At 31.2% G+C, this 19,371-nt stretch overlaps 1 protein-coding gene across 3 annotated transcripts in view; it reads right to left on the bottom strand.

Moving 5' to 3' along the window:
* Trim9 (E3 ubiquitin-protein ligase Trim9) overlaps positions 1-19,371 on the bottom strand; it is a 299,522-nt gene that overhangs the window by 10,413 nt on the left and 269,738 nt on the right. Inside the window, exons 6-8 of one of the 3 annotated variants that reach the window (XM_065500932.1) lie at positions 16,548-16,892; positions 10,761-10,900; positions 5,222-5,360 (exon numbers count right to left, since the gene is read on the bottom strand). In XM_065500932.1, coding sequence (XP_065357004.1) covers positions 5,222-5,360; positions 10,761-10,900; positions 16,548-16,892 — 624 coding nt within the window. The remainder of the gene's footprint in view (positions 1-5,221; positions 5,361-10,760; positions 10,901-16,547; positions 16,893-19,371) is intronic. The other 2 variants (XM_065500933.1, XM_065500934.1) reach the window with 2 other exon arrangements.

The raw sequence follows: 19,371 nt of genomic DNA, 5'->3' as shown, positions 1-19,371 counted from the left end.
TGTAATTTAAATACTAACTAGTGGCAATAACGGGAACAATTTTAAAGAAAAAAAGAAATAACTTTTGATGAACAGATCTTATTTATCGATAATTTTCATTTCATTCCAACAAAATTCGATTTGGGTGCCCCGATAGACTAATGTGCTTGACTATCAATCTGAGGGTTGCAGGTTCGATTCCCAAGTTATGAAAATTTTATTCAATAATGTTAGTTAGCTTTTTATTCAGTCTGTATGTAGGAATTACATGTCTTATCATTCCCTACATATTTTTTTTGCTTATATTTGTTATTTCCTTTACCTATTGTGGCTTAGTGTGTTCATTTTAAATTTCTTAGTTATTGACTGTTTATTATTAGCTGTCCGGTAAAGCGGCTCTCATTCTGCAATATGCTAAAAGAATGTTAAGTAAAAGCAAATAAAATCATTTTGCCAACTAGAGATTATAAGGAAGAGATAAATATTTTCAATATAAAGCAAGTGCCTTTAATAGTGATCCAATTAAAACAAGAAGTATTTATAAATTATTATGTAAGTTTCAACCACTTTAAGACGTGTGTTTCGATCTAGTTAAAAATTTAAAACAGCCATCAAAATTAACCAAATACATCCCAGACTATCATATAAATCTATCCATTTGATCCTTGGAGGTAGTTTGGAACCTCATACGTTGTTATTAGAAATCAATACTCCAGAAACCAAAGGACTAATCAAAGCAGTGAAATCAGGGTGAATGTAAACCAATGATCAATGATCAATCCGAGTCAGTAGATCAACAATGTACTCTCATGGCATGCATGATTTATCATTTACATCAATTGCCTTGAAAAAACTAATAAGATCGACGGCATTAAAAAAACATAAAGCTGTTGACCAGATTCGACGGTGATTTGAACCAAAAATTATCGAATTCAGAGAATACCCAAAGCATAAAGAAATGAAAAGAGGAAAAGATAATTGGCTGCAATATAAAAGGTCATCGCTGAAACTAACCCCTGTTTTGCGATGGATTTTCCCTGGTAGGAGAAAAGTATTTGGTGTATGATATACAAATGCGGGATTTACAATAGATGGCGTATCTTTTGAACCTGTTTTTGTTTTTAATAACTTATATGTCATTTTCAAGGCTACATATCTGTCATTTATTCTCACATAGTTTTGGAAAATTATAGTTTTTTTTTGCTTCAAATTTTGTGCAACAAAGCATCATATGCGGGATGTTTGGCTTTACTTTTTTTAGAAAAAGTGCGAGTGATGGTTTGAGTGGTTTAGATGTGGTGATTTTGACACGGAAGACAAAGATCGCCATGCAAAAACGTTTGAAGACCAAGAATTGGAGGCATTACTCCATGAAGATTGTTGTCAAACTCAACAAGAGCTTGGAAAATCATTGGGAGCTACTTAATTTCAAAAAGTTTGCAAGCAGCAGGATTCATCCAAAAGACGATTTTGTATATCTGAAATGCTGCTTGAACGCTATAAAAGAAAATAATTTTTGCACCGAAACTTTACTTGCGATGAAAAATAGATCCATTACGATAACCGGAAGCGTAAGCGATCGTATGTAAATTAGTCGAAACGACATCAAAGCGAAATATTCATGGCGCGTAATTTTCTCTGTATTCGGTGGGAGCAAAAGGGTCCTATCTATTATGAGCTGCTGAAATCTAAATAGAAAATCACAGGGAACCTGTGCTTGACAAGAGCATTCGCCGAAAAATACCCAGAATATGCCTGCAAACATGAAGTGGTTGTGAAGTTTTCCTCACCTTGCCCCATCCCTACTATTTGTTTCGATCGATAGGATATGCTTCACTTCAGAACAGAATTGAAGACCTAAAAGATGATTTTGCATGTACGAAATGATGTTTGAAGGCTATAAAAGAATATAATTTTTGCACCGAATGATTACTTGCTCTCCAACCCGAAGCGTAAGAGACCGTATGTGAAGCCCGGTCAACCAACCGAATCGACCACAAAGCCAAATATCCAAGGCGATAAGGTAAAACGGCCAGACATGAAACCGTGATATTCCATTATGACAACACTCGGCCACATTATGCAAAACCTTTTAGAATGAAGTGATTGCGAAGTTTTTCCTCACCCGCCTTATAGTACAGATCTTGCCCCGTCCAACCGATCTTTCGATCGATGCAGAACACTCTCTCTGGGATACGCTTCACCTTAGAACAGAGTATCCGAACTGTTCAAAAGATGAGCATTTATTTTGGCGCGGAATTCATGTGTTGCCAGAAAGATGGGAAAAGGTCATAGCTAACAATGGCCAATACATTGAATAAATTTATATTTTACAAATGTTACAAAATAGATACTAAAAACTTAAAAAAGTCACGCATTTTTAAGTCGTATTTGAGGAAGGAATTCTTTTGAACTTTTATTTTGGAACATTATGGGAATAATATACTAATTTATATTTTTTTTTTGGAATTAATTCTTAAAGCCAGAAATATAAATATCTTGAATGGTTGGAAGGTGCAAGAATTTTATGGAAAAAGAAAACGTTTATTAAAAATGATAACATTTTTAGGTATTTTTGTTTAAGAATTTTCAAAATTCTTAAATATTTTGGTACCTATAATGGTACTATTTAAAATAGATATTTTTTTTAATAATTTTGAAAGAATTTAAATTGTTATAAAGTAGTAATTTGCATATTTTTGGGGGAAAATACTTTGGTATTTTTTTACTTTACAAACAATTATTTTATGTGAAATGAATGAATGATTTCGTTAAGAAGTAATCAAAAATAAACCCTTTAATTGATTAAATTGCTTGTCCGTTACAAAATTGAGCTTCAGTCAATACAAATTTTGGATTATTTCAAAACTGGGTCGTAGTGATTAATATTCATACAAAACATGCACACAATGTAAATTTAGCAATTTCTATTTTCGGAAGCAGTTTTAATAATTTTAACATATTTCACTGATTTCAGCTAATGTTTTTATGTTAAAATAAAACTTAATAGAAAACATCGTACGATACTCAATATTAGACACGAACCGGATGATATACGTCTGAAACAATAAATTAAATGGAGAAAAACTGCGTTTTCAGTTTTTCATTTCGTGATCCTGTTTCCTTTTAAAAGAACTTCATATTTTCAGAGGAGTACATTTTTAAAAAAATGTTTTAAAATCTTCTGATCAGCCTACTATGTCACTTGACACCGAAAGTGATCAAGAAGAGTAGTAGAATATTTCGTATTATTTTTATTTTATCCTTTAAGGATCAAAAGATGTCAAAAATGTCCTTTCAAATTTTTATCCTTGAATATCCTTTTAGATTTTCAATATTTTTTTTTAAAAATCTAGTGAGTTAAAGATCCAAATATAAAATACTACATGCCAAAATTTCATACTTCTATCTTAACTACTTAAGTGTTAAAAAATATTTAAAATTTGAATTATTTTATTTTTTATATTTTATTTTAATTTTTCATTCGAAAAAAATATAACAAAATCCGTTGTGAAAAGTTACGATGAAGACTTTTTAATAAACAAGTAAAATAGTAATCGGCAAGCCCGACCTTATGATACCCTACAACGGGTATATGATTATAAAGAGTTTTCTTTTGATATGAAACTTATTTGTGTTGAATCTTATTTGAATACACACATTTTCGGTAGTGGACCTTATGTGATAGCTATGACTAATTATGGACCAATCGTCACAAAATTTGGTGTGATAAATTGCGAATATATGAAACATATTTGTGTTGAATTTTGTTTGGATACTGACATATTTCAGAGATTTATGTATATTAATGGCATTTTCGAGAATGTTGCTTATATGGGAGCTATGGAATATTGTTGACCGATCGTCACGAAATTTAGTCGTGAGCTTACATAAAACTTAATTGTGCTGAATTTGATTTGAATATGTTTGTAATTAAGAAATTTATGAGAGCTTAACTATTTTCAAACAGACCAATTGTTAAAAAAGGACACAGGATCACGAAATGAAAAACTCAAAACACAGTTTTTCTCCATTATATTTATAGTTTCAGGCGTATATCATCCGGTTCGTGTCTAACGAATTTTTTCTCTGTTTGTCGGACGGTGAAATCTATGAAAAATATTAACAATTTTAATTAACATGTAAATAATACATAAATCAGCTAATGAAAAATATGTTAATTTAGCATTATTGAAAAAATACAAAAAAAAAATTATGTTTAAGCCTAAGAAATTCTCTATTAGATACAGCTTCACGTTTCGCCTTAATGCCTCTATTAACATTACAATAATTAAAATGCTGTCTTGCACAACTCTCACCTCTAGACATCAAAATTTATATCCTTGTCATTTACACACTTTTACATTAAGTAATTAAATATTAAGGACTAATCAATTTTCTATTTAAAATCCCTTAAGGCATTTTATGACTAGACTTAACTGGCTCTTCTCCAATCACTAAAATGGCGGTAGTTGTAGTGGCGGCGACGGCCTAAAGAAGAAAAACAATTTAAATGAAAATTAAATAAGAGAAATCGCGTTTAATGAAATCAACACTAGTGTTTGCTATAGAGCACGTCTAATAAATCTTAGTAAAGTAGCAGGCAGAGCAACAGCCAAAGCAAGTTGCTAAAGGAACAGCAAACGGAAAACATCAATCAAAGTTGAAAGTAAAGTGGTAAGAAGGAAGGAGGTGTAAAGTTTCTAATACTTGCTGAACAAAACTAAACTGTAACTGCAGACATTGGAGTAGTAACCGAAAGAGATTAAAAATTTGTGTAAAAGACAATTTACACAACTGACACTCACGCATGAGTGAATTAAAAACAGCAAAATTACAACCCTTTATAAGTACTAACACAAAACTTTTACCCAAAAAAAAAAGAAAAGGACAAAATACTTTGACATGCTAAAATAAAATACTACCACATATTTTAAGTTTTGGAAAACACTAACAGAAATATTTCTGTTTTTTTTAAAAAAAAATAAAATTCTCTAAAAAATTGTAAAGCGGAAAAAATAGTTAACCATATTTAATGCTAAAAAAAACAAGCCAAATTGTACTTGTAAGTAAAATAACATTAAGTACTTGTAGTTTTTTTTCTAATTTATTTAAGTTGTTGCAACTATTTTGTTTTGAATGCATTTAAATTGTAATGAAATTATTGCCGGTTTTAGTTTTAGTAATGCTGAAAAACAAATGCAAAAACCCCTTTAGAGAGCTTTGAACTTTATGAACTTACCTTCAGCCGTTTGTAATCCAATAAGTTCAGAGTATTCACCTTCTCCAGCACTATTGAAAGCCTTGACACGAGCATTGTACATTGAATTAAAATGTAAACCATCAACGGTGCATATTGTTTCTTTGCCACAATAAACTTCCTATAAATGAGGCATGAAATGAAAGGCAAAAAAAAAACAAAAGCAATGTTAGTACAAAAAAATAGAATAGTTTATAAAATATAATAGCAAGAACCGCTGAAAGCTTTAAGTTTGTTAAAATACAGTGCATTTTAAAAGTAAGTAAAGTAAGAAATATTTAAACAACTAAATAGTTTCAAATGAAATTTAACTCTAAGATTCACTCAGACTCTTTGAAATTCCGCAGCAGTATTTGATCGTTATCAGTAAAGACTGGTGAATGATCATTAAGTCCAAAACTCAAGGCACAACCTGCGACCAGGGCTTATGATCATTTTATTGAGATACTGACCTCGTAATATCTTCATTTTCCCGTGAAAAGGATATACAGTAGATAGCCATCGACAGTCATAGGCATCATTTCGAATTTCTCCACTAGGTACTACACAGCAATGATGTGTACAATGGAAACTCTTCGTTAATCACCAACCGGAAAGCCTCCTGTATGTAGTGGGTAACTTTGGGATTGTTGCTTAATGAGTTAAAACTTAATGCAGAGTGGTGAAAATTGTCCACTCCGAGGAATACCGTGCTTAATTCTCGCTGTTTTGAGTGATTGTCTGTTAACCCGTCGAACGACTGTCGGTCACTCAAATGATTTCCAAGGAGGGTTAAGTGATAAACCAAATGCTACTGGCCTTAATTCTCTAGATTATGCTCAAAGTATTAAGAGTTCGTCTTATATGATTACCAAGAGGTTTCTCTAAATATATGAATCAACTTGGTTCTTGTTCTCCCCAGGCTTATTGGCAGTGATAGCACTTGCATTATTTCACTTCCCATCAAGAATTGGGTATAAAGAAACGTATAACGGAAAGGCTCTGGTGTCAACCAATATTATACAAAAAACCTGACTATAGATCACTACTTGTTTACTCATAAACTTCAACTTGTAGATATTCGAAAGATCCATCCATCTTTTCCTCCTATGCTCATTGAAAAACCTTCTGATTTGCTGGTTCGTTGGGGAAATATTGCAGATTATGTCATAAAGTTGTTCTACATAAGCATGGATATTTCGTTTGAGTCATCTGCGACTAATAGATTGTGAAAACTTCAATAAACTATTGACTAAAATCTCACGATAGTGACGGAAATCATTATCCATATTATCTATCTTCTTAGGTTCTGAGAGAGACCTGACTATGGAACACAAAGTGTTTGCTACTAAACTTTTCCAGAAGTTCTTCAATATTCGCATGAATATTTGAGCCAATAGTCTTTAACTTGACATTGCGAAAGACTTCTGCATCATCTTTGTGTGAACAATTCCAGTTCTGCAGTTCTTCAAAAGATACATCTATATTTTGCGACTGTGCTCACTGATAAACCGTCTGATTTCCTGTCTCAACAAAGTGAAATTGGGTATAAATAAAAATTTAACGGGTGGTTCTGGAGTCAACTAATTTTATGCAGAAGACCTGACTATTGACCACAACTTGTCTGCTCATGAACTTCAAGTTGAAGTTCTTCAAGAGATCCATAAATTTGTTCCTCCTATGCTCACTGATAAACCTTCTAATTTCCTGGTTTAACAAAGTGATTCATTGATCGTTAGGGTTAATATTCCAGATGATGTCACGGTTTCATAAAATTCTTCTTCATCATCATATATATTCCGTTTGAGCCATTTGCGACTCTCACGATAGTGACGAAAATTGTTAGCAATATCATCTATCTTCGTAGGTTCTGAGAGAGACCTGACTATGGAACACAACGTGTCTGCTACCAAACTTTTCAAAAAGTTGTTCAACATCAGCAAGGATATTCCATTTAAGCCAATAGTCTTTAACTTGACATTAAGTAAGACCTTACCAACAGTTCATCTGCGACTTAAACTTGTTTTTCTTCGAAATATCCATCTATCTTCTGTGCCTGTGTCCACTAGAGAACCTTCTGATTTCCTGGCTCAACAATGTGATTCATTGTTCGTTAGGTTAAATATTATAGATGTTGACACGCTCGATCGTGGAACCGACAGTTTCAAGGAAGTTATTCTAGACTTAAAGGACTTAAAAATGCGTATTTTTTTTAAATTTTAAGCTTTTATTTTGAAACATTTGTGCAATATAAATTTAAACAAGGTATTGCAAGCTATGTCCTTTTCCCATCTTTCTGGCAACATAAGTATTCCGACCCAAAAGAACTGCTCATCTTTTGAGACCAAGAACGAATCAAGCCAATTTCGGATGCTCAATTCCAAAGTGAAGCGTATTCCAGAGAGAGCGAGATCGAGACAAATAGTAGTCAGACGGGGCAAGGTCTGGACTATAAAGCGGGAGAGGTAAATCTTCCCAACCACTTTATTCTAAACAGTTTTTAACAGGAATTGCAACATGCGACTTAGTGTTGTCATGATGAAATACTACGGTTTCATGTGTGGCTACATATTCGGTCGTTTTTCGGACAATTCTAACTTCAAACGATTCAGCTGCGTTCGCTACAGGTTCCATATAATGGTCTGGCCAGATTTCAGCAGTTTTTGGTTCCACCTAATACAGAGCATAACCTTAGCGCCATGGATATCAGGCTTCACATACGATCTCCAACGCTACCGATTATCGTAATGGATTCATTTTTCATCGCAAGTAATGATTTACTTTTATAGCATTCAAGCAGCAATTCAGACATACAGTTGCGAACAAGATAATAGCAGTACCACGAAATTTTGAAATATTTTAACTTTTTTCACAGTGTACTGTGTTCGACATACAGAAGAGAGTGGACGTCGAATATATTGACTACAGCCTGAACTTCCAAATAAAACCAGTTTAGACCCGCCAGTTCACAAAATATTGAGATATTTGCTTGCAAACCAGTCGGCATTCAGTGTACTCCAAACGAGTACCACTATGTATTTTTTTTAATAGTGGCTTTTTCCTTGGACTTCGTTCTGTGAAGTTTGCATCTAGAAATCATCTCCTTACTGTCATATCAATAACTTCTAAATTTCATTCGGTTTTTATTAGCTTGACAGATTAAATGGATTGCATTTGATGATTCTGACGATATTTCGATCGTCCTGAGGTGCAGTTTTCCGTTTGCAGTCCCCATTTTTTATTTTTTTCTTTCTATTCAATAGCGTTTGATATAAAGTTGAATATGTGGAAAAGATTTTCCTTATTTTTATAACTTTAAAATTAATTTTCCCTAAGCAATGGTGCAATGTATTGCGCGACCCACTAAAACAGGAATTATATAAAAAAGATATATTTTTAATGTTAAATATACAATAAATTCAGCATATTTAACTAAATTGTACTTTAATCTTAAAAAATATTTGACTTCTTTAAGAAAAAAAATAAAAAAATGAATTTAATAATCCGGCACTGCTATTTCAATGTTAATTAAAAAATACATATTGTCATATATAAGAGCCTTTATTTCCGAAGTTACCATTGTTTTTACAAAAAGATTACATCACAAAAAATTTACAGGCTTGACCGATTATGGGTATAAACAAAATTTTAAGTTTAACATTTTTAAAGACGTTGTACGCTGTTTCAAAAAAATTTCCTAGTGGTACTGCTATTTTCTTGTTCGTAACTGTACATAATTGTCTTTCAAGTTCTCTCAGCATCAGTTCGTATGGTACCCAATTTCCTTGCTTTTGGCGGATCCTGCTGCTTGCAAACCTTAACAAATTGCTAATTGAGTAGCTCCCAATGATTTGGCAAGCTCTTGTTGAGTTTGACAATAATTTTCATGAAGAAATACCTCCAAATCTTGGTCTTCAAACCTTTATGTCTGGCCTGGACGATCTTTGTCTTTCGTGTCAAAATTACCACTTCTGAACTGCACAAACCAACTATCACAGGTTGAAACCGATGAAACGTATTTACCATAGGCTTCGGTGTGCTTCAGCGTTGGTACAAAATTTAGCATTTTCGAATCAAAAAAAACTTTGTTGTTTACACTATAATGTCCTAAAACTAAGTGGAATTTCCGTACTTAGGAATTATATGTACTTCGTAGTTCTTCCAAGGATCCATTAATATTTTTGTAGATGGTGTCACACTTGTCCTTGGAACCCAAAGTTTCTGCAGGCAATTGCAGATGCATAACTGGTATTTCAGTCAGTATAAACTTAATGTTTCGTTGAACTTTATCTCTGCACTTGGGTTCTATACTGCTGGTGCGGGATTTTGAAAGACTCTTGAACACCTTGTAGCTGTGAAGATCGATATTCCTGATAGGTTTCATCTCCTGGATCACAGTGACCATGAAGTGTCACTCATGAATTCAGATCGATATATTATTCCGTAAATCGTTGCAGGTAAAATTCAAGATATTTATCATATTAGTTAGATGATCTCTGGATCTTTCGTTAAATCAACAGTTTCCTCAAGTCAGTGTGGACCAAGCAGCTGCTTTAGTTACTGTTTCACGGTGCTTCTTCTCTGTACTGTGGAGCTATACTTTGTGTGGGGGATTTTAGAAGAAGAGTTTTGTCTGCTCGATCACAGTGGCCGTGATGTGTCACTCATGAATGCAGAACGGTTTCTTATTCAGCAAATCGTTGACCTTTATCATCATAGTTTCGCAATATATGGCTCAGCTATGACTGGTGTTGCGACTATTGTGAAGATTCAGTTAGAAATGATGATGGGTTATCGTATGTTTAGCATCTACTTAGTTCCCGCAATATTTGAGTCCGCTGTTTTTGGCAATGTGGAATCTGATTTTTTGCTGCTGTTGTGGAGATTGTGTGCAGAAAGGATAATGGGGTGTCTTATGTTGAGATGGTACGTAGTTTTCTAACCATTTTTTTTTTTCATAAATAAGATCTCAGCAGTTTTAGAAATAACACCATTTTGAACATGAGTTGTATCTCAATTAAATTTATATTTGGTGTAAGAGGTTAAATCACACTGGGCTGAATTATGGTCCAGGATATATGAATCACTATTTGAGGAAATGCATGATTATTTTTAAATGTTGGATGTAACAATTAAACAAAGTAATGTCATAGATACAAAATTTTCGACTGATAATGCTGCCGCTGAATTCCCAATAATTGGTTTAGAGGGACTCGATTCGTTACGGAGAAAATAACCAATTTTTGAAGGAACGATTATTTTGAGGTTGTACTAATCATTAGTAAGCAATTACTTCTTTAATATACAATAATAATGAAAATCTGTTCTATAAATTTAATTCAACATTAATATAATTCCTAGAAATTCTCCCACTTTCGTGTGAAAATATTTCTTCCAATAAATTATTCAGCATCTGAAAATTTAATATTCCTTGAAAATACTAACAAATGCACTGTATTTAAATTAAGGTATAGAATATATATTTCATATTTAAAACATAATTTATTATACATTTAAACAAAAGTAATTCATGTTTACTTACCCTAAACTCTCCACCGCTGCCATCGTCTAATTCTAAAACGTAACCCTCAACATGTGAATGATTTGGCGCCTGCCACGCCACGGTAACTGAATTATTTTCCGCTGAACAATCTTGTGGTATAATTGCAGGAGGTTGTGGAGCTGTATTTTATATAATTTTTGTAATTCCATTTAGACGAGAGCAAAAATAATAAGGAATATGCCAAATTTGTAGAGAATTTTTTTTTTGTTCACACACACGTTAAAGGAAATAGAAGAAAATAAACAATAAAATTGTTGTTATTTAGCATAAATGTAAATTTTGTAATAAATTATATAGAAATTGTTGTTGTAAGGTAGTAAGTGTAAGTGTGTAAGTTAGATTGTTTAGTGTAAATATTAGTAAGAAGTAAGTTCAAGTATTTAACATTTTAACTACAATGATACAGTTTAATTATTATGACTTAAGGGTATAATAAACAATAAATTACAAATACAAGAAAAAAATAAACATTATTTATAAATTTCAGTAGTTAGAAAAAGTAAAAACCAATCCTTAAACAAAGAGAAAAGAGCAGGAGAGAGAGACAGAGTAACTGAGTTTAAACAATGAACTTAAGAAACCATTAAATAATAGGAAACGGAACTTAGGTGTAGTAATAACAAACGAAAGAACAAAAAACTGTAACAAAAAAACAACATTAACACAGCAGGATCCATTAATGCAGTGTATGGGTTGTAAGTTGCTGTTGTATCATTCCTTGTAGCCAGCCAGTATCAGGTAGTAGTAGAGTTATAGAAATTACTAAAGTAACCGGAAACCGGAAAAACGAACACCAACCAACCTTTGGAGTTGCTTTGTTTTCTATTTGTTTTTTTTTTAGCCAACTAATAATTACTTTTTTATTGTGTAAATGTCATATAAAACAAATAAATTCGAAACAATTTATTTGGCGTGTGTTTAGAAATTTATTGTAGTTGGATGGGGAAAGACTGTGTATGAAAAATAAATATGATAAACACTAAATTATGAATAAAAAATACTTAAAAAATCTCATATATTAACTTAAAAGATTAGTAACACAAAGGGTTTTCTAACAAAATAAATCAAATTATGTATATTTCCTTAGCTAGTTAAATAAAGTATTGGTAAATATTTACGTCAACTTTTAGCCTAACGTTTCTGAAAATTTCTGATTTGGAAATTCAGGATCTGGAGAACAATTTCGAAGTACCTTTATAGAAATATTTTCATTTAATTTTTTACGCAGCTGGACTTTTATTTTAAACACTAAGGTAGAATTTTTTCTCTAAAGTAAGACAGTTTTAAATATCAGTTTGACATTTAAAATATTAAGCATTTCTGCAAGGCTCAAAAAGGCGACAAGGGAATTTGCTCTGGGATAACACTTGATTTAGTACACTCGATGTAGAGGTTTAACTCCATGTAGGCCATAAGTGTTTTGGTGAAATCATGGGTGGCGAGTGGTTTAATAAATCCACGACTTCTTGAATTTCCTGGCTTTTAACTGAAAGGATAATACAGCTCCTGTCAACAGCCATCTGTCAGTTAACTCTGCTCAAAATTTGAACAAGCTGCGTCATTTAGTTTGTGTTTGACAGCCATATTAATAGCAGACTACCTCGTGACTTGTGCAGAAATTTTAAAAATTTAATTTCATCTGCTCATTAAGCGGAAAAAAATCATCACTCAAAGGCTAAGCTTGATAAATACTATGGAACTCTGCACCATCAATTTAAATGGTAACAAAGAGGTTCACTGAATTTCGTTGTGGACGTACAAGCATGAAAGATGCAGAACGTTCTGGTGGCTCAGTTGAGGTCTCTATAACCGAAAGAATTGCAAAAACTCACGTCATAGTGTTGGCCGATCGTGGATTGAAAGTGCGAGAGATTGTTGAAGCCATAGACATTTTACATGGATCAGTGGGTTTAATTTTGAGTGATAATTTTGGTAGGAGAAAGATTTCCGTAAGATGGCTGCCACGTTTGCTCACAAGAGGCTACACACATGTGCAGTTTCCATGACAAAAATCCATGAATTAGGCTACGGAATGCTCCATTTTTCTCCCTATTACCGGATTTAGGAGCGAATGACTATTTCTTGTTGGCAAACCTGATGAAATTTCTCGACGGAAAGAGATTTGGAGACACATTGGACGAAGAGCATAGAGCTCAATAGAGACTATGTCGTATTATGGCTGCCACGTTTGCTCACAAGAGGCTACACACATGTGCAGTTTCCATGACAAAAATCCATGAATTTGGCTACTGAATGCTCCCATTTTCTCCCTATTACCGGATTTAGCAGCGAGTGACTATTTCTTGTTGGCAAACCTGATGAAATTTCTCGACGGAAAGAGATTTGGAGACACATTGGACGAAGAGCATAGAGCTCAAAAGAGACTATGTCGTATTACCTACACTGAATTTCAATAAAAGTCTTGGGATCGAAGTAACAAACAGAGATGACTTGATTTCAAACTATTCATACAAATCGATTAGAGTCTACATTGATGTTTCAAATTGGAAAGAGGCGCTGGTGTCGGGACTAAGCCTTTTCTCAGAATCGTTCAGTTACACAACTGCTAAAGGATTTTAGGCATTTTATTTGGAAACGCAGGATGACTGCCGCGTTTGCTCACAATCGGGTGCACAAGATTCAGAACAGCCGAATTTAATATATAAGGAATTATGACTACTTATTAATGTTTGTAATCACCTTACATTTGAGAGCAAGTCTGTGATGAAATTGGTTAATCGAATTGTATTTGCAAATAAGGTGACAAATATTTTGTTATTTCTATCATAATTTATATTTACTAATGATTCGAAAGATTTGTTTGAACACAGGTTCGATTGTCACAACAAATCCGCCTTTTCTGTATAGAACATTGATGTCCATTTCAAAGCACAATTATATAGTCGTCACTGAGACAGCGACAAGTGCACATGCAAAGCGGGTGTAGTGCTATTATTTCATGAACACTGAAAGCACTATATTTGAAATTAATTTAATCAAAACCACGCGTGGCCACGTAGCAAAATAAACAAATAAATATTCTATTAATACAAATTTGCAGAAAAATAATTAATTTCGATCTCTAAGTTAATGATCTATGATAATTTGATTAAGATAAATGACGTTATTGTTAACAAATAAATCCTGATATATACTGATATCTTTTTTTTTAATCAGTAAATTTTTTCTCCATTGGAGTTCTCTTTCGTTCACCAGCACAAATACAGTTTTAGCTTTGGTCATCCCTGGTCTAGAAAAACTTGGTACCCAAAGGTCAATTATCACTTACTCTCCGTATGGTGTTCAAAAAAGTGAATTAGATGCTGAAAGTTTGTAAGCTGATTCGCCAGCCGATGTCGAATGCTTTAGCTTTAATTATCACTTTTTTGATCAGGATTGATCTGTTAATTGCTAAATTTTGTACCGATGCCTTGAGAACCGGCTATAGATCAGTGTTAGGAACAGAGAGAGCAAGACAAATTGCTTAAATATTCTACCAATTGACTGAAACATTTGTCTCTTATGTAGTTATTTTTATTGAGCTTCGTTCGAGTTTTGCCGATCAATTAATATGCTGGGCAATGGTCGGCATAATGAGAACATGGAAGTTGGATTATAATAACTTGCTAAGCACTCTCTTTCTCTGTTGTTGATAATTTTTTTTTAACTTCGTTAAAATTAAATTTTTTTTTTGTACCGAAGAATCGTCATATGCAGGAAGTTTTGCTTTACTTCCTTAATTTGAAAAAAGATGCCGCTGAAGCACACCTATTGCTCACCAAAGCTTATAACCATCGGTTTCAATGTGAGAGAGATGGTTTGTCCCGTTCAGAAATGGTGATTTTGACACGGAAGACAAAGATCGCAAAGGCCAGCCAAAAAAGTTTGAAGACCAAGAATTGGAGGTATTACTTCATGAAGATTGTTGTCAAACTCAACGGGAACTTGCAAAATCATTGGGAGCTACTCATGCTGAAATTTCAAAACGTTTGCAGGCAGCAGGATTTATCCAAAAGCAGAGAAATTGGGTACCTAACGAATTGAAGCCGAGAGACCTTGAAAGTCAATTTTGCATATCCAAAATTATGATTGATTGCTTTAAAAGAAAATCATTTTTGCACCAGATCATTACTTGCGATGAAAAATGGATCCATTAGAATAAGCCGAAGTATAAGAGGTCGTGTGTGAAGATCGTTTAACCAGCCGAATCGACACCAAAGCTAATTGTCCATGGCGCTACGCTAATTATCTGTATTTGAAGGATTCTATCTATTGCACTATGCAACAAATAAAGACTTTTGGAAAAACACACAATTAAGACAGTATGGGTTCGACTCTACTACCAAAGGTTGTAAAACCCTATACTCAGTTTGTCCATTTTGGTGGCCAGTTTTATTTTATGGTCCCCCAAAGATTCTGAAAATCAGTCGGCCCTCAAAAAAAGTGCCATCAGTTTTTGGCCAACAACTAATTCAGAAATTGTGATACCACTTAACTTTATATGGCAATTATATAGCTAACCCTCATTAACACGAAGTCTAGTTATGTCTTAACTAATAGTTATACTGTCGATTAAAATTATTTTGTATGAAAACTATCAGTATAACTATTAGTTAAAGCATAACCAGACTTCGTGTTACTGGGGGTAAGAGTCATATAGCCAAACAAATTTTGTTTTAAAATTTTTCCCAAAAAAATAGATTTTTCGTGCACTTTTTTGGAAAAATATAGGAAGAAAAAATTTGTGGGACTCCTAATTTGTCACTAACAATATCTAGCAAAGTTTTACAAGAGCTGAACAGCTCATGTGAACATGAGCTCTTTAAATAGCTCACAAAGATCACTTTATACCTTAAAATTTTTAGTTTTCTTACTTCTTTTTGACGCTAAAACAAAGATTTTTTGTTAAAATAGTATGATTCAGTCTATACTTTTATATCGTGCTGTATTATTTACGCGGCTGGGGTGTTTTTGAGTTGATTTGCAGCTGTTTAGCTTCATAGGCGGAATGGAGATCAGTGGGTGGCACCTCAAAGTCTCGCATTTAAAAAAAATCGCCAAAAATCCATTTATGGTCCAATTAAGCTGAAATTTAAAATATAGGTAGTCCTTGAGAAGGACTATCTACACCCGCTTTGTATTCTAGACCAGCCTTGTACGACTACTATTTGTTACGATCAATACAGAACGGAGTATCCGATATTGGCGTGATTCGTTCTTGGCCTCAAAAGATGAGCACAATGATCAATGCTTTAAACAAATTTATATTTTACAAAGGTTTCAAAATAAAAGCTAAAAATTTAAAATTTTTAAAAAATCCCAATACAACCAATATATTATTATAATCTTAAATAAATTTTATAAAACTCTACTTATTCATATAAATAAATTTAAAAACCACAACCAAATTATATTTTTAGTACTAAATATAGCCAAGTGCAATTAAACAAATTAAACATAAAACAAATACATAGAAAAACACATTAAAAATTTCGATAATAAAAATAAGAAATTTTTATTAAAAAGCAATAATGAAACAATCGCAAACAAAACACAGAAATCAGATAAAGGATTAGACACACACAAAATGAACACATATGTGAAAATGAATATGAGTTACAAAAATTAAACATTTTAAACAGTAAAGAAACACAAAACAAATAATTTTGTTAAAAACACAACGAAACAAATTTGCAGAAAAAAACTTATTTTTTTAAAAAAAAAGTAGAGAAAAGTAGAAAAAAAATATAAGAAAATAATGCATACATGATATGGATTCATCGTAGTTAATTAATTTTTTAAATGCATTCATTTTCAGGGATATTGATGTTGAGGAGGAAGATGATGATGATTTATTGGATTTGGTGGAGCGTAATGTTGAGGTTTTATTATTATCATTGAAATTGTAGGACAGTAAGCTGGTTGGCATAGATGGTATTGATATGTTTGCTGGATTTGCTGTAGGTGTTGCTGTTGTTGTTGTATTGTCTAATAATGAGGTATTGATGACTGTATTGGTGGATAGTATGGATGTGGTAAATGTTGTATTGCTGATTAAATGATCATCTAGCATCTCACCTGCTGGTAATCTTTCATCGCCATCTTTAGCAGCTATAAAAGCGTATTTTTATTTTACAAGAATTTTTTTTTATATAATTGATGATGATAATTTTGATTTTATATATTATACATAATTATTTTTTTTGTTTGATTTTTGTTTTAAATAATAATGCATAAGCCAGATATGATGAAAATTGATTTTGTATTTTTTTAAAGCAGCATGTTTTAGTGGTAAAGAAAATGAGAGAAAGAAGTAGAAATATTTTGAAATTTTTATTTAATTATTATAAAGTTAAACAAATATTTTATGTTAAAACTAGTTTTTAAAAATGTAGTTATTTATATTTTTTATAATATGTTTTTCGAAATATGATTTTAAAAACAAAATTTTTGTTTCTTATTTTGGTGAACATGTATAACAAATTTTCTTAACACATTGTGGTTTGTTAATTTATGAGTGTAATGTTTGGGTTTGATGTACACCACTTCCAAGTAAACTTTAAAATTGCCTGTGCTATAGTGGGAGAAATTTATGAAATTTTTAAGAAAATGTAAATTTTCTTAAAAAAGATTTTGGGCGAAACAAGTTTTGGAAAAGCTTTTTTAGTTAAACAACAAATTTGTGGAAAAAAGTTTTTATTTTGTGAAAAATGTTTTTCTGAAAAACAATTAATTTGCGGCAAAGAGCCATTCTGTTAAAAAAAGCTACTAATTTTTCTTTTGAGACAAAGAGCTTTTATATTATAAAAAATATTTTAGCTAAAAAGTTATTTTTTTATAAAAAAAATTTTAAGAAAAATGTTGTTTTTATAAAAAAAAAAAGATTTTTTTAAAACATATTTTGTTAAAGTTTGTAAAAAATATAATTTATCCTTATTATTTATATTTAAAATAATTAATAAAAGCTTTTTTATAAACACTTTAATCCAGATACGACCGATCATATGTACAATATGTGAGCTTTTACAAAAGAGCTTTTGTGCTTTTACACCAACAAGAATACAAAAAGCTATCAGGCAACAATGCTTGCTGTTTATTTTGCAAACAAACAACGATCAGTCGATATATTTAGAAAAAAGAGCTTTCAAAGCTGTTTAACACAAAATTTAAATATATTTATGCTTCTTTTGTTTCAATAAAGCTTTTTGGTTTATGTAACATTTTCTTACAAAGCTTTATTGTTTTAATAAGGTCTTGAGATAAAAGCTTTTCTTTTTAAGAAAGCTTTTTCAAAAGCAAATTCTAAACAAAACTTTTGTAGAGATTAAGAGCTTTTTTTTAAGTATTGATTTTACAAAAAAGTGTTTTCATAAAAAAGTATGTTAAAACCGATTTAAAAAAAACAGTTTAGAAAAAATTGGTTTTTTTATAAAGAAATTTTGTTAAAAAAGATTTTTATAAAAATGTTTTGTTACCCTCTTTTTTATTGAAATTTTTGTCAAAATAAGCTTTTTAAAATGCTTTAAACAAATAGGGTCTAGTAAAAAATTAAAAACTGACAATTTTCATAAAAAATCTTGTTGCTAAGAAAAAGCTTTTTGATTTAAATAATAGTTGAAAAGCTTTTTTATAAAAAGTTTTAAAAGATTTTTATTAAAATACAAAAGTTACCTGTTTTAATTAAGCTTTTTATATAAATAAGCTTTCTTATTGAAAAAATACTTTTTCACTATAATAATTATGTTAAAAAGATTTGTTATTCAAACATTTAAAACAAGATTTTGTATATAGAAGTTTTCTTAAAATGATCTTGTTTATAACAAAGATCTAGCTTTTTAGTGTAAATTTGTTTTTTTTTTATAAAAGCTTTTTATTATTTCGATGATGATCGAATGAATAAAGCTTTTCTTTGTAAGAAAAATTTTTATTCAGGTAAATAATAAAGCTTTTTTAATTAAAATAATTTTGTTGAAAAACTTGGTTTGAAGAAAAAAATTTTTTGTTGAAACATTTTTTTTAGAGAAAAAAAGCTTTGTTAAAGAAAGTTTAAATAAAAATACAAAAAGCTTATTATAGAATATTTTTTTGTTTTGGTAAATCTCTTTTATTTAAGTAAGCTTTATGGAATGTATCGTTTTTGTTTAAATATGTTGATGGAATATAGGTTTTTGTTTAAAAAACGTTGAAAAGGTTTTGAAGAAAAACGCTTTGGGATTAAGCTTTTTTAATAAAAAATGTTTTTTTACTTTTTACGAAAACTTTTTGCTGAAACAATTAAGAAGAAACCGTTTTTTTATTGAAAACGAGCTTTTTTCATTAAAATAATTTTGTTGAAAAATGTGGTAAAAGCTTTTTGTTGAAAAATTTTGTATAGAGAAAAAAGCTTTTTTTAAGAAAGTTTAATTAAAAAAATTAAAAAGCTTTTTATAGGAAAAGCTTTCGGTTTAATAAAGCATTTTTATTTAAATAAGCATTTTGGAATACATATAGCTTTTTGTTTAAAAAAAAAGGTTGTTTGAAAAATATATTTTTTTGGTGAAAAAAAGCTTTGTACATTAATTTTTTTTAAAAAATTTTTATAACTAATTAT

Source organism: Calliphora vicina, chromosome 2 (assembly GCF_958450345.1).
Source record: "Calliphora vicina chromosome 2, idCalVici1.1, whole genome shotgun sequence".
Taxonomy (NCBI): domain Eukaryota; kingdom Metazoa; phylum Arthropoda; class Insecta; order Diptera; family Calliphoridae; genus Calliphora; species Calliphora vicina.
The sequence above is the reverse complement of the archived record's forward strand: the minus strand, read 5'-3'. Positions and strand labels throughout refer to the sequence as shown.